Below are 15921 nucleotides of genomic sequence, written 5' to 3' on the forward strand. Positions count from 1 at the left end.
CTCCTGCTATCTTCTTCTTCTTTTTTTTTTTCTTAACATATATTGCATTATTTGTTTCAGAGGTACAGATCTGTGATTCAACAGTCTTGCACAATTCACAGCGCTCACCATAGCACATACCCTCCCCAATGTCTATCACCCAGCTACCCATCCCTCCCACCTCCGACCACTCCAGCAACCCTCAGTTTGTTTCCTGAGATTAAGAATTCCTCATATCAGTGACGTCATATGATACATGTCTTTCTCTGATTGACTTATTTCGCTCAGCATAATACCCTCCAGTTCCATCCATGTCGTTGCAAATGGCAAGATTTCATTCTTTTTGATGGCTGCATAATATTCCATTGTATATATGTATGTATATATATATATATATACACACACCACATTTTCTTTTAAATAAATGGTGCTGGGGCAATTGGATAGTCATTTAAAAAATGATAAAATTAGATTTATATCTGACACCATACACAAGAGTAATCTCTAAATGGATCAGAGACGCAAATATAAAGTGAAACTACACAGTACTAGAAGAAAACATAGGTAAATTTCTCTATAATGTAGGTCTGTGGAAGGGCTTTCTAACTATGACTGAAAATTCAGGTGTAGTAAAAGATTAAAATTTGAATACATAAAATACAAGCTGGGAAAAAAATATTGGCAACATGTTTCATAAAAGGGCCATAGAAGCCCATGTATTTAAGAACTTTTAAAAATTAAAGGGGTGGGGATGTGAAAGGCCAAAAGTCTGATAAAATGTGAGCAGTTGACCAAAAAAAAAAAAAAAAAGATAAAATGACCTCTAAACATGAAATGGTGTTCAACTTTACTCATAAGAGAACCTCAAGCCAAACTGATATTCCATTTCTTATCTATCATTGGCAAAAAAATCAGAAGGCTGATTTTTAAAAATACTACTGTTGGTGAGGCTGTGAAGGAACTGGCACTCTCACACTTTATGCCAAATGGTACAACTCTTGTGGGGGGGAATTTGGTATATCTAATGAAACTGTATATATGTTTACTTTATGATCCAGCAGTCCCACTTTTAGGAGTTTCCTTTGAGGATTAGTGCAAATAACCTAAAAAAAAAAAACTATGGGCGCCTGGGTGGCTCAGTTGGTTAAGCGACTGCCTTCGGCTCAAGTCATGATCCTGGAGTCCCAGGATCGAGTCCCGCATCAGGCTTCCTGCTCGGCAGGGAGTCTGCTTCTCCCTCTGACCCTCCCCCGTCTCATGCTCTCTCTCTCTATCTCATTCTCTCTCTCAAATAAATAAATGAAATCTTAAAAAAAAAAAAAAGTGTGTAGAGTCCATGAAGTTCAACACATTAAAAAAAAAAAAAACTATGCATAGGAGAATGATTGATTAAATTGCTCATTTACACTGTGGTGTGCAAAGCTGTAAAAAAGAATGAGAAGGGTCTGCCTTCGGCTCAGGTCATGATCTCAGGGTCCTGCGATCGAGCCCCACATCAGGCTCCCTGCTCGGCGGGAAGCCTGCTTCTCCCTCTCCCACTCCCCCTGCTTGTGTTCCCTCTCTCACTCTCTGTCAAATAAATAAATAAAATCTTTAAAAAACAACAACAAAAAAGAATGAGGAAGATAACCTGAACTGATAGCAGTGATTTCCAGGATATGTTTTGAAATTAAAAAAAAAATCAAATTACAAAAGAAAATACATAACGTGCCAACTTTTTGTGAAAAAAAGAAGGGGAAATAAAGAAGTATATATGTTTTTGGTCTCTTTGGGGGGGGGGGGTTGGAAAAAAGGAATGATAAGCCAGAAATGAGACTGGTTATCTATAGGGGATGAGTGAGTATGAGGTGAAAGAATGTGGCTGGGGTGACCTTTTTGTATAGTTTTGACTTTGGGGATCACATTAATATTTTACATTCTAAAGTAATAGTAATAATAAAATTAACAAGGATGAGGATGATTAAAAAACCCAAAACTCAAATATAAAATATAAAAAAATAGTAAGTAAGGGGGAGGAAGATAAGTAACCCAAGTCACTTTTGAACACAGTACATATTGTATATCCTCAGTCTAAAGACAAAAAAAACTATAAACAAATACTGAACTCTAGTTAATAGACTTGCTTTTTATAGTGATGTGACTTAGCAATTGTGAAAGTACTTACTTTGAATTTATTCAATTGATTAAACATTGAGGATAATAGGAACGAGGTTTCTCATTGTTAGGAGAAAGGAGTTACGAATATATAAACAAAAATTAAAATGAGTCTTGTGGTATAAGATCAGAATTGAGGTATCAGTATTAGAGGTATTATGGTTTGTTCATAGATACATCCATTAAGTGCGTGTGTGTGTGTGTATGTGTATAGTATATACATATGCTTGGAGAGAGAGATAAATAGATATGGTATATACATATGTGGGGTGGGGGTGTGTGTGCATGTGCACACATGCGTATTTGGGAAAAGGGGGAATAAGTATACACAGACTTCCACATATTTCCTAGCCCTGTCCACTAAGAAGGCCTAGAAGTAATGATACCCCAATAGCAATGAACACACCTAACACCCAGATCATGGTTTTAAGTAACATACCCTTTAAAAGAAACCAGAGCTGCTTGAAGAAATGACTGTAGGGCTGGGATGGAAAGAGTATAAAAGGATTCTGGATTGTGTTTTCTTTGCTATGAAGTAAGGAAGTGTTCAGGTAAAAAGTCACAAGAGCCAGCTTGATTTGGATCCTACTGGCCAAATCTAAGATAATTTGAACATCAAAATTATATCAGTAGATTATAACCAAGTGAATAAAGTTAATGGAGATAAATAAATAAATTAGCTCATTTTGACATCAGAAAGCCAACTAATGTAGAAGATGATGGAGTTTTTAAAAATCATAATTTTTGTGTTCATCATAGCAATACATAATTCAGGGAGGAATTACCAGTTGATCAAAATTAACATCACAAATAATAGGGCAAAATATCATGTGCTACCTGATGCGTTGCACTGAGAAGGACACAACATTGCTTCTTTGGTACATTCCTTCTAAAAATGCATAACCTGAATCTAATCATGAAGAAACATCAGATAAACTGAAATTGAAAGGCTTCCTACAAAATAACTGGCCTGTACTTTTCAAAAACATCGAGATCATGGAAGAAAAAGGCTGACGAACTGTTCCAGATTAAGAGACATGGCAACTAAATGCAATGTGGCATCTCAGAAATGGGAAAACAAAACAAAACAAAACAAAAAGCAACTATAAGGGATATTATTAGGACAGTTAGCAAAATTTGGATATGGACTGTGAAGTCGTAGTATTGTATCAGTGTTAAATGTAATTTTGATAATTATTCTGTGACTATGTAAGAAAATGTCTTTGTTCTCAGGAAATATACTCCAGTTTTTGGAGATAAAGGAGTATGATGTCAGCAATACCTTGAAGTAGTTAAGAAAAAATTTAATTATTTTTAATATGTTCCTCTCTATACACAACATAGAGTGAGAACAAATGATAAAGTAAATGAGGCAAATGTTAAATTAACAGTTGGTGAATCAGAGTAAAGGGTATATGGGAGTTCTTTGTTCTTGCAGCTTTTCCACAAGTTTTAAATAGTATCAAAATAAAAAGTTACAAACAATATTTGACTATAAAATACAAATTTTAATCATTTATATTTTTGTCATAAATAACACTTGTGAAAATGCCTTTTTTTAAAGATTTATTTATTTGTGAGAGAGCGCAAGTGTGAGGGTGGGGAGGGCAAAGGGAGAGAGAGAATCTTTTTTTTTTTTTTTAAAGATTTTATTTATTTGATAGAGAGACACAGTGAGAGAAGGAACACAAGCAGGGGGAGTGAGAGAAGGAGAAGCAGGCCTCCCGCCGAGCAGGGAGCCCGATGCAGGGCTCAATCCCAGGACTCCGGGATCATGACCCGAGCTGAAGGCAGACACTCAACGACTGAGCCACCCAGGCGCCCCGGGAGAGAGAATCTTGAGCAGACTTCCCGCTGAGTGCTGGAGCCCAGATGTGGGGCTCAATCCCATGATCCATGAGATCATGACCTGAGCTGAAATCACGAGTCGGATGCTCAACCAACTGAGCTACCCAGGCACGCTGAAAATGCTTTAAATAATGTTCAGATTTCTTGTTCTCAGCTAGTAATGGTACTCCTGTTTCATTTGGTTTATTTTCCTAATGTTAAAATTTTGTTCTATTACATTGATGCTCTTCCTGCTTTATAGCATGAATTGTCAAAGGTTTGAGTTTGAGCATCTTAGGATCAAGAATCATTCCTTAATTGTTTGTGTCCTTCTATTGCCAAATATAACTCCAGATATATTGTTCATTTTCCCTAATTTTTTGTTGTATATTTTTCCCCACTTACAGAGAAAACCCCTAGTGTTGGAAGGAATTGATTTGGGGGCATGCACAAGCAAATGGACAGTGGATTACCTGAGCCAAGTTGGAGGGAGAAAAGAAGTAAAGATTCATGTTGCTGCAGTTGCCCAGATGGACTTCATTAGTAAGAACTTTGTATATAGGTATTTTCTTCTGAGGTTTACTCTGGGACTACAAATAACTTACTTTAAGCCTTGAAAATATTTTTGTATTATTATACAAAGACCATATGGCATTTGATCTTTTGGCTACTTTGATACAGTCATGGAATAGCTTGCTAATTTTTAAAGAATAGCTTTTAAAAGACAAGAATTCTGAGTTTACACAGTTATATAAAAACATTTGCAAAGACCATTTTTTTCAAATAAGGTATATGCCTGATACCTTCTGGAGCTATGGAAGGAACTGGATTTCTGTAACTGGAGTTAGAGTACCTCTAACGTTGGGTGTGCTATACTCATTCAGTGCTTCATTAATTAATTGATCCTACCTCATTAGTAATTGTTATCTAGAGTAATGAATTCTGAAGTTTTCCTTCATAACCTATTTTGATTTTTAATGCTCTTATTTTTAGAAGATTTTCTAATTTGTAATTACTGTGACAGAAGTGTAAGGCCATGTTTTCTTTTTCTGCTCTCTCCAGAAATAAAGGACAGGTAGTTGCTATGTTTGCTATAGTTTTTCATCAACTTGGATAGTTTTAAAAAAATCATACTAAATTTTCTCTTTTGACAAAATAACCTTAAATACTTTTAATTTCCCTTGTGGTTGTCACTTTATGCTTTGGGATATCTTAAAAGTAAGTAAGATAGTTAAAAGCTGTTGAGTGTCCAAACTTGAAAGTTTTAAATGTTGTAATCTTATAGATGTAATATGTTATTTATTCCCATGTTTCATTAAAAATGTTAAAAAACAAATACTTATATTCTGCACGTGCAGTTTCCAGTAAACTCAGTCTATTAAAAAACCATGTAGTTCACAAAAGACTGATTTTTAAAGAAAGATGGTTCTCACTGTTCCTTCCAGAGTTTAGAGACGAGTTAAACAGAGCTTCTAATGTCCAGAGCCATTCCTTTCTCATTAGAGTTTTCCAAGCTCATATAGCAGCTTGCCAAAGCATTTCTCAGTTTTTGATCCTTTGAATATTCACCATTATAGTTTTGGTTTTTAATAGGCCATGAATTGAGTTTAATTGCCACAAGTTTTTCTAAGTGTAAGAACTTTTCATTTTTTATTAAATCAAAAAGGTGGATGAAAGTGCTGGAATGATGAACGTTTTTAAGCCGGCAGTTAATGATGTTTATTTTCCAGAGAGTCCAAAGCCATAACAAATGGGTATTGAAACTTCATCTTGAATTGCTTTGCTGTTTTGTCGTGTTCCATAAACTTCTCAAAACTTGTTTTTGAATCACATACATTATGTAATAGTTCCTATCCCAGCTTTCTCCAGGCCTTTCACAAGAGCTACTAAAGAGTTGCAAGATTATTTTCTTAGTGCAAGAAAAAAATAGACGTAGTCATTTTTGGCAGTTATCAGGGAGTAGGAAAGAAGGGAGGCATCTAGGTCAGAAAGAGTCTAGAAAGGAAGAAATCCTACACGCATAAATCATTGTCATCACTTTAGTTTAAGGTTGCATTTCTGCTTATTAAATATTTGAAGAGCAATACATTTCCAGGTCTTAGCCTTTACTTCTTTCTTCTTGGTGGCTATCAGTGTTCTTCCAGACTCAGGGTACTGTGAGTGAGAGGAGTACTGTGTGGTGGAAGAATAGTGTTGGTATTCTTCTGGTCATAGATTTAAAGAAGTAAATCAGTCTGACTTTTAATATAGCTCTATTTAACTGCTTCTGTCTATCACATCATCTAATTCCTTTCATCATCCTGCTCTTACTATTTATTATACTTTTATTAATCCTGATCTTGATTTTGCAAAGCAGCTTTTGCAAATGGGAAACAGGACACTGAAGATTATTTTTTCTTTTTCTTAATGTTGGTAACCACTTTCATGCTGCTGAAGGGTACATTATCATTGTCGTTAACCCCACCATTTGTCCTTTACTGAGCACTTACTATATATCAAGTACTGTGCCATGCATCCTAGATTTAATTTAGAAAGCCTGTGAGGTAGTTTTTTTTGTTTTGTTTTCAATAATTATACAATTGAGAAAATGGAGGCTTAAATACATTAAGTAACTTACCCAAGATCATATAGCTTGAAATAATGGAACCAAATTTATATCCAAATTTGCCTGACTCCACAGAACCCATGATCCTAACCCCTCTTTGATACTACCTCCCTTACTGGTCTGTTACCAGTCCAGACTGATGGAACTTAAATAGCAGATGTCCTTCTTTTTGAAACATGCATGGGATAGATGAAAACCTTGAGTCTAAGGAACTTCCTAATTCACACCTTGTTCCCCCCTCTCTCAGAAGCTCTGACAGGCACCACTACCTAAGGAAAAAGATTGCTGAGAGCACCCAAGTTCTGCTTCTCTGGATTGAGTTACTCTATTTGCCCTGTTCTTATAAAGGTCTTGAAACACTTCTGAGTTTTCCCTAGTAAAAAGATAAGCCTAGGCAACTGCACCAATTACAGGGGTAGCTCTGTACCTGAGAGGCTTCCATATTTTCCCCAAACTCTTCAAAGTTGCTTTGGTAGGAATGAAGGGTCTGTGGTGAGGTCAGAGATGGAAAACATTGCATAGGAGGATGCCAAGTAAATTTGTTGATATAATTAGCTAGAAACTGTAGTAGCAAATTGGTCTGAGCAGATGGCAGACTCCTTTCTTCTCTCTTGCAGTGCTCACTCTTATACATAATCATCAGCAATGTCCTCAAGTTCAGATTGACATTCGCGCCCACAGGACCTATTAGTCCATAATCTGGCATCAGATTCACTTAGCTTTACAAAAGAATACAAGGCAGGAAACTACATTCTAGCAGTATAGTATCAGTGGGAGTCCTTGTACCAATCCAGGAGCCATTTTTTGGTTCACCAAGTGAAAGCTTAATTTCAAGGGAACAAGAAAGACTATAAAGATGGGTATAGAAACACCTTAGCTAAATGAAACCACATAGTCCACAGAAACCAGTGACATGAAATGGCCCATGAATTTAGCATCTAGGTTCCTCCAAGGGACAAACTCAATTACAAGAGTTATACCACACACAGGGAAGCCATATCTTTTGCTTCTTAACAAATATTTATAATCCACTCATCAGCCTCTCAGTCCAGACATAGTTCATCAATTAGGGGTCATTTTTTACAATAAACAATGTTAACTGATATCACAGGTGACCTTCCACATTTATCTTTACCCAGTAGGTTTCTACAAAAGCACTGCTAGGAAAAGGTAAGCCCAAGGTCATCTTATAGAGAAGGAGAAAGGGTTTTTGCTAACCCTTTCTCCCCATTTCCTCAGTACAGATTTAAAGTGGAAAGATATTTGGTGGTAAGAGTGAAAAGACTAAAAGAAAAAAAGGAGAGAAAAGACTACTACTCTTAATCAGAGGTTTGGAGGCTGGAGTGCAATGGGGGTTGGGTGGAGAGGCTTTTGACCCAGATGCTTTTGAGGACTTCATTGTCTTGATGTTACTGTTATCATCTTCATGTAGGGATCAGTACTTTTGCTTCTAGACTGGTGAAGGGACAGGATGGGACCCAGAGAAATGGTAGCCCTCCAGGCTCAATAGTGAGATAAAAGGAAACGAACTGCTTTTGTGATGTTCAGCCCTGTTTACCACAAGGGAAGGAGATAGCCTTTTGAACAGAAATGTTGAAGAAGAATAAAACTTGGTCACTTCCCTGAATTCTCCTTGAGGTATTCCTCAGAAGCCTTAAAATGACAGAATGGTGAAGGAGATTGAGAGCAGTGTTGTGGGCTTCTGTTTTCTGTGGTAGTTCCAGAAGGCAGGAAGATCAGTGAGAGAGTGAAGGACTTGATCTTACTGGATCATTTACCTACTATCTCTTCCAAAGTAGCACTTAGTAGTTTGTCCCATTTCTCAGTCACAAGACTTGTTTTGCCATGACACTTGAAGTAGCACATTTGAAAGTTTGTGTATATCCAGAGGTAACCAGATACCATAGAAACATTTTTCTAACAGTAACTTGGAATAGGAGGGTATTGACATAAGAAGGATTCATCTGTCCCATAGATTTAGAAGTCTTTAATTTTTGAAATTATAATTTTAGACAATCTAGGTCAAATAAGCATACTGCTAAATGAATTTTGAAAATTTAAAATTCCACATAATAGATTATAATAAAATTATGGCTATTGTAAAACAGAAGAGCATATACAACTCCAACAAGCCTATATATAGTGATAAGGGTATTACTAGTTGACTTATTGAGTCCAAGGCTTCTTTGTCTTTATTTCAGAACTTTACCTTTTGATAAGTTGGTTCAGAGGGCAGCTGAAGAAAAGCATGAAGAATTCTTTATTTCAGAGGTAACTGCTTTGAACATATTTTCTTTAGAAAGCATTAATATGTATATACTAGGTGGATTTTCTTATACAAGAATATTAGATATACAAGAGCTGTAGTCTTCTCTGATAGCTGTTTTTAAGGTTTGGTTGTGTGTGCCAGTAGATCTAGTTTTGCTATTTATTAGATCTCAAACCTTGGCCAAATTATTTTTCTGTACCTCAGTCTACTCATCTATAAAATAGGAACAATAACAGTACCTGTTTGATAAGGTTTTTGTGACAGTTAACTAAATAAAATTTGTAGAGTACTTAGCACAATGCCTGTCGTGTGGAAACTACTTACTAAATGTTAGCGATAAATGATAACTTTCTTTGAAAATGCTTTGGTCTGGGGCGCCTGGGTGGCTCAGTTGGTTAAACGGCTGCCTTCAACTCAGGTCATGATCCCAGGGTCCTGGGATCGAGCCCCGCATCTGGCTCCCTGCTCGGTGGGGAGCCTGCTTCTCCCTCTCCCTCTGCTGCTCCCCCTGCTTGTGCTTGCTCTCTCTCAAAAAAAAAAAAAAGAAAAGAAAAGAAAAGAAAATGCTTTGGTCTGATATTCAGTTCAAATGCTGAAGGAGAACTTTATTTTCATATCTTATTGACTGTTAGACTATTTCTATATTTTATTATTGTTATTATCAATGTGATTTCTGTTGTATTTGCTATAACATTTGTTCAGGATTAAATGCAGAAGAATTCTACTTATTTACATTATAATTCAGTTTTTGTTTTTGTTTTTTTTTAAGATTTTATTTATTTATTTGAGAGAGAGAGAATGAGAGACAGATAGCAAGAGAGGGAAGAGGGTCAGAGGGAGAAGCAGACCCCCTGCTGAGCAGGGAGCCTGATGTGGGACTCGATCCCAGGACTCCAGGATCATGACCTGAGCTGAAGGCAGTTGCTTAACCAACTGAGCCACCCAGGCACCCTTTTATAATTCAGTTTTAATTCAATTTAAATATCTTGAGATAAAGCATTGAGGCTTATATATAAATACATTTTTTAAAAATTCACGGTTATCTCAAAAGCACATTTTAAAAATAAACTGCTTTTTAAGCTTTGAATAAAGCTGTTGTCTGCATTTGAGCCAGCCAGGCTGGTGGCCAGTTTGGTAGTGACAAGTGCTGCCTGCTCACAGTTGTTTCAACAGGTAGTGGTCACATCAGATTACCACCAGGATCCCTCCAAACTCTGCAGGTCTGTGATTCTGTGGTATGATAAGATTGTCTACTAAAACTGATTCCATTAACTATACCTGAACTAACAGTGTATATTCATCTTATTTATATACTTTCCATAATCTTTAGACGTAAATCCTTTATCTTGTCTGTTTCTTTTACTTCACTTGACATTTCATGGCTATTTACATCTGTGCTGCTCATTACCCTTGGACAGGAAAGTTTCAAAGGGCAACTGACTATACATGTATATTTACATCTTAAAATTATGGAAAGTATTTCAGTCTTTCAGGAAGCAGGTGCTAAGATGCAATTAGGAGTGCAAATAGGTTTACTGGGGAGTAATACCCCTGAAAGGAAAGAGAAGGATTGGGTAGGGGGAAGCCATCAGACAGTGACCTAGATCTGACAGACTCTCTGCCAGCTCACTGTGGAACTCCTGAGCAAAGACTGCCTGTTAGAGGAGTGCTGTGTGTGTTGGCAATGCCTAAGCCTTTTACTGTCTTGCTCAGTCATTGGTTGGGGCTACCCCAAGAAGAGCATGACCTTGAAAGGCTGAGGTAGACCTGAAAGAATTAATGGCTGGCAGCCATAAGTTAATCACACTCTATGCAACTAGCAATGAATTCTTTCTTAAAGGGGTTCTGAGCGGTGCACCTCTGTGTCTGCCCATGAATTTTTTTTCCAATCCTGAAACATTAGAACTGGTAGAAAACTCTTAGAATTTTGAAGAGCATACTTTGAAACCTATTTAGCCAATAATAAATTTATAGAAATTATCTGGTATTACTTAAAAATATAAAAACACTGGATCTGAGAGTAGAGTTAAATTTTTGGTCATAGATTTATAATACGTTGTTAAGGTAAATAACATGGATTTTTGAATTTTGTGTTACAATGGTCAGTGTAGGTATAAAAGAGGCAGAATTCCTGAGTTGGCTTGCCCTTGTGCTTGACCCAGTATCTCAGTTCTCTAATTCTTAGAGGAAATGCAGGCAACAGTAGTGTTTTATAATTCAAACAGTTCTCTCTTATAGCTACTCGGTGAAGGGTAATTGGCAGTTTTTTTTAAGTATCAACATGAATTTACTACTCTAAAATGACATTTTTTTTTTTGAAATGACATATTTCTAACTCCTACATGAGCTGATTTTAAAGGATTTGGCTTGAGAATTTATATGACCAGTGGTAGGCTTAACTTGATAAAATGCAGTGTTCCAGATTTTTAAAAAATGTATTACTGAAATTTTAATTATCATATTTATCTCCTATTCTACATTTGCATTATATTAAGTTTGTTATTGGCCTCAACAATACCTTGAGATCATGTGTGTTACACAAATGAGAATTCTTTTAAGTCTTATTGTTAAGAGTCTAAATAACTTAAAGTCTGAATTAAGCATTGTGTTTTAGATAGAGTAGATATGTGTTGCCTTTCATATTTATATAATATTTTGTGGATCCAGTCATTATTACAAGCAGCCTAATAAAGACATTTCTTCATATGGCCACCAGAGAGCATTAGTAGAAAGGGTAAGAAAACGGAACTGTTTGAAAAACAACTGGGTTAGATTTTACAACTCATTTCCTTCCATCTTTATTTTCTATTATTTTTACATGAATATTTATGTTACTTTTCTTTGGGGTGTTTAAGGATGAGAAGTACTACTTACGGTCACTTGGGGAAGACCCTAGAAAGGTAAGAATTCTGAATGTAAAACAAAGGCTTAAAACCTAATGGATGTATATATTTTAAATTGGCACTGTAGTTTTTATACTTATTGCCTGACATATGACCTGTTTCATCTTTTTCCCATTCTTTTCTCAATGATTTCTGCCCTTGAATAAGAAAAATTATTAGGGGTGCCTCGGTGGCTCAGTCGGCTAAGTGGCCACTCTTGATTTCGGCTCAGGTTATGATATCAGGGTCCTGGGATCAAGCCCCGGGTCAGGCTCTGCACTCAAGCAGGGAGTCTGCTTGAGGATTTTCTCTCTCTCCCTCTGCCCCTCCCCTGCTTGCATGCACATGCTCTCTCTCTCTACAATAAATAAATGAATCTTTAAAAGAAAAAATGAAGTAAAATTATTAAAAGTTGATTAGTTTTTAAGTAGGACCATAGTATCTTAGTGTTTAAAGTCACTCTAATCTCTACACAATTAAAAAATCCTTTCTACTATATTTTACAGATGGCCATTCAGCTCATAAAATATAATCTAAAATAATTATTAAAATACTGAATAATTCAGTAATACAAGCTTTGACATGTATTCAGAGTCAAATTAGTATGGCTGCATTGTTAAGGAATGGTCCCTAAAATGATAAAGATTCTGTTTTTTCCTTTTCTGTCCCCATTTAGTTCTTTGACTTCTTTTAGTCTCTTCCTTCAGTAAAAGCCATAGGTTTTACATAGTTGATAATGTTCAAATTGTTGACTCCTAAATTTTAAATACTTACTATTGGAGTAGATGGCAATTGTATGATTGTTGTCTAAATAGGAAGAACCTATTAATGAAGCATATTAAGCTTAACTGTACTGATATTGTTGAATCTGCAGTCTGTTACATAGTCTGTTATTCCTTCATTTGAAAGCTCATGTGTTGACTGTCATCACTTAGTAGTATTTTAAAGCAATGAACAGTTTTACCCCATTCCTCCTTAATATCATGGGCTCTGATGGCAGCCTGAGGTAAAACAAGCATTATACAAATATTGCATTATTAAAATTCTTACCATGTTTCTCTCAATGCAGGATGTTGCAGATATCAGAAAGCAGTTTCCTTTACTGGAAGGAGATATTAAGTTTCCAAAATTTTTCAAAGAGGAGCAGTTCTTTTCCAGTGTTTTTCGAATTAGCTCACCAGGATTACAACTTTGGACCCACTATGATGTATGCTACATAAATGAGAAATCTGAAGCTACAGTAGATATTTAGCATTTATAGACATAACATTTACAGTTTCAACTTTCTGTAGACTACCCTAAAGATCTTGGAGACATAATTTGCTGAAACATGAGATTTGAAAACAGAGTGCTCTGCAAGTTGGTGATACGGGAATAAATTATTTAACTAATGCTATAGCCTAGTTAGTTTCTCACATTTGCCTTTCTCTGTGGTGTTCTTGATTCGTTATATTGTGTGTGTGTGTGTGTGTGTGTATGTTGAGTTTTTTGAAGTGGTTTTTAATATGTGAAAAACGGCCACCAGATGAGGGGGAAAGTTGTACAAGTGGAAAAAGCAATTAAGGTTGTGACAATGAGGATGTGGAAATGATACACATGACTAGATGGAACTGTTATTCAAGAGAAAGGCAGAAGTTTGTGGAGAGCCATTTCCAGTTGTAAGAATTTGGGGATTTCTGAAGGTCTTAGATTATACATCCCTTGAGAATGTGAAATGTCCACTGTATCTTTGAGCACCAAGATGTATAGAATATTGTCCCTGATCATTTACTCTATGGTATTACAATTTTACTTGCTTAAATATATGCATATAAATCTTTAAACACATTAAGAGTATTGTATATGGTTTGGTGTTGGGTGGAGAAATTTAGGACGCTAAAGCAATACCTAATAGGTTTCTAAAGATAATTTTTTAAAAAGCTCTAAATCAAGCTATATTAAGTTTTATAAGTGTGTTATAATTCAGCTGAGGGCCGCTTGGGAGGATTTTAACATCGTAACTCTAATTAAATGAGATAGACATAAATTCTTAGTATATTTTTTAAAAGTTTTACATAAATGATATGGTGAAAAAATGATGTGGTGACTTAAATATATTTTTAATTGTATTATGTGACTATTTTAAATTTTAACTAGTATCACTATCTAGATTTAGAATAGAATTCCAAACAGCTTTTCTTACATTAAAAATAAGTCAAAGGAATGCCTGTTATATAGTTAAGGTTTACATAAGAAAAGGGTTAGTAATGAAAGGAAAAATGCTTAGGTAGAAGCGATATGTAAATAATTATGAATATATCTTGCTTAGTATATATTTTAATTCCTTGGCTGAGAATTACGTAGCTCTGCCTTTTAACATTTTCCGCAAAGTGTACCCTTGTGTATGCGGAAGTAGTCAAGATTACTCCATTAATAAGTACATTAAGAAAATTTGGAAAGAAAGAATTTGGAAATCAAGATGTCTGTAACTAAATTATGGTTGGCCGTATATATTAAAAGAGTTTAGTGATGGTTGATTACAGCAGTACCTTGTGTTTTCCCAGCACTTAATTTTTCTAAGTGCTTTCAATCTGTTGCCTAATGTTGGCCATATAGCATTCCTTGACAGATAAGGAAGTACTAACCAAGGAGAGCCTCAAATAAGTATAACTACCCTCCCTGTCATACTGGTGGGGCAAGGGCAAATAGTTCTCAGATTTCCTAATGGCTTGCCAGTCCTTCAGGAATATCTTTAATAAAGGCAGTGCTGCAGGAATATCTTTAATAAAGGCACAGTTTCATTTACAATACAAATGTTTGCATTGTTAGCATATTACTATAAATGTTTTAGAAATGTGAGTCCAGTCTTACTAAAGGTAGGATTTACATTTAACTGTTTGGAATATACCATTGGTTCTGTTTATTTAAATTTTAGATATTGCTTATCCATAAGTTCTTATTGGCCTTCAGGTAATGGATAACTTCTTAATACAAGTGACAGGAAAAAAGCGTGTTGTACTATTCAGTCCTCGAGATGCCCAGTATTTATATTTATCAGGTACTTTTTTTTTTTTTAAGTTTATATTTCAAAAGTCTAGTCTATTCAGTTACTCTTCTTAGGAAACCTCTTTATTTTTATAGAAAAACATCTTAGGGCCTCTTTCTAATTATGATGTATTTGTGTTCTCCACATGTATATATGTAATGATAGGCTATATGAACAATGAAATTTTCAGATTTTCTTAATTATATTACATGGATGTCAATAGTCATAAAGGGTGGATCATTGAAAATTGTCTTAGGTTTCAGGAGAATAGTAATTGTTCTTACAGTGTGGATATAATAAATAATTGTACAGAAAAGAAAAATTTTCAAGTTTATATTTGTGATTACCTTTTAAGAAATGCTAACTTTGCTTAATCTATATTATCCTTTTTTGGAACTTTTCAGGTACTAAATCAGAAGTACTGGATATAGATAACCCAGACTTAGCTAAATATCCACTGTTTTCCAAGGCTAGAAGGTATGAATGTTCCCTTAAAGCTGGAGATGTATTATTCATTCCTGGTAAGATTTCTAGACCTCATTCATTTCCTGTTTATAAAATCTGTACTCTGGGGCGCCTGGGTGGCTCAGTTGGTTAAGCGACTGCCTTCGGCTCAGGTCATGATCCTGGAGTTCCTGGATCGAGTCCCGCATCGGGCTCCCTGCTCGGCAGGGAGTCTGCTTCTCCCTCTGACCCTCCCCCCTCTCATGTGCTTGCTCTCTCTCATTCTCTCTCTCTCAAATAAATAAAATCTTTAAAAAAAAAAAAGAAATCTGTACTCTGTCACTCATCCATTATATGATTTTTTTAGTACAAATGTATGTTTGTTATATGTATTCTGTCCTATACAAGTTGATTTTTATACAACTGTGTATGTGTGTTTAAAGTATGCTTAAGCAAATTCTTATAAAATTAATGATCTTGCTTTTCAGAGGGAATCTATGTAACATTACACTCTTATTTTATTAAATGACATCAAACAAGATACTTTGTATCTGGGAAAAGATTATACCTGGTTCTTTTTAATCCTTTCTAAAATATTTGCATATTGGGACACCTGGGTGGCACCGTGGGCTAAGCATCCGACTCTGGCTCAGGTCCTGATGTCAGGGTTGTAAGATGGAGCCCCATGTTAGGCTCTGCACTCAGCGCAGAGTCTGCTTAAGACTCTCTCCCTCTT

General features: G+C 35.7%; 1 protein-coding gene across 2 annotated transcripts in view; it reads left to right on the top strand.

The window, feature by feature from the left end:
* The window catches only part of TYW5 (tRNA-yW synthesizing protein 5), a 20821-nt gene that overhangs the window by 1415 nt on the left and 3485 nt on the right, over positions 1-15921 (top strand). Inside the window, exons 2-7 of one of the 2 annotated variants that reach the window (XM_006743284.3) lie at positions 4368-4522; positions 8767-8836; positions 11690-11734; positions 12786-12923; positions 14666-14753; positions 15146-15262. In XM_006743284.3, coding sequence (XP_006743347.1) covers positions 4368-4522; positions 8767-8836; positions 11690-11734; positions 12786-12923; positions 14666-14753; positions 15146-15262 — 613 coding nt within the window. The remainder of the gene's footprint in view (positions 1-4367; positions 4523-8766; positions 8837-11689; positions 11735-12785; positions 12924-14665; positions 14754-15145; positions 15263-15921) is intronic. The other variant, XM_031039141.2, reaches the window with a different exon arrangement.

This window comes from Leptonychotes weddellii, chromosome 3, assembly GCF_054177405.1.
Source record: "Leptonychotes weddellii isolate Sample4059 chromosome 3, ASM5417740v2, whole genome shotgun sequence".
Taxonomy (NCBI): Eukaryota; Metazoa; Chordata; class Mammalia; order Carnivora; family Phocidae; genus Leptonychotes; species Leptonychotes weddellii.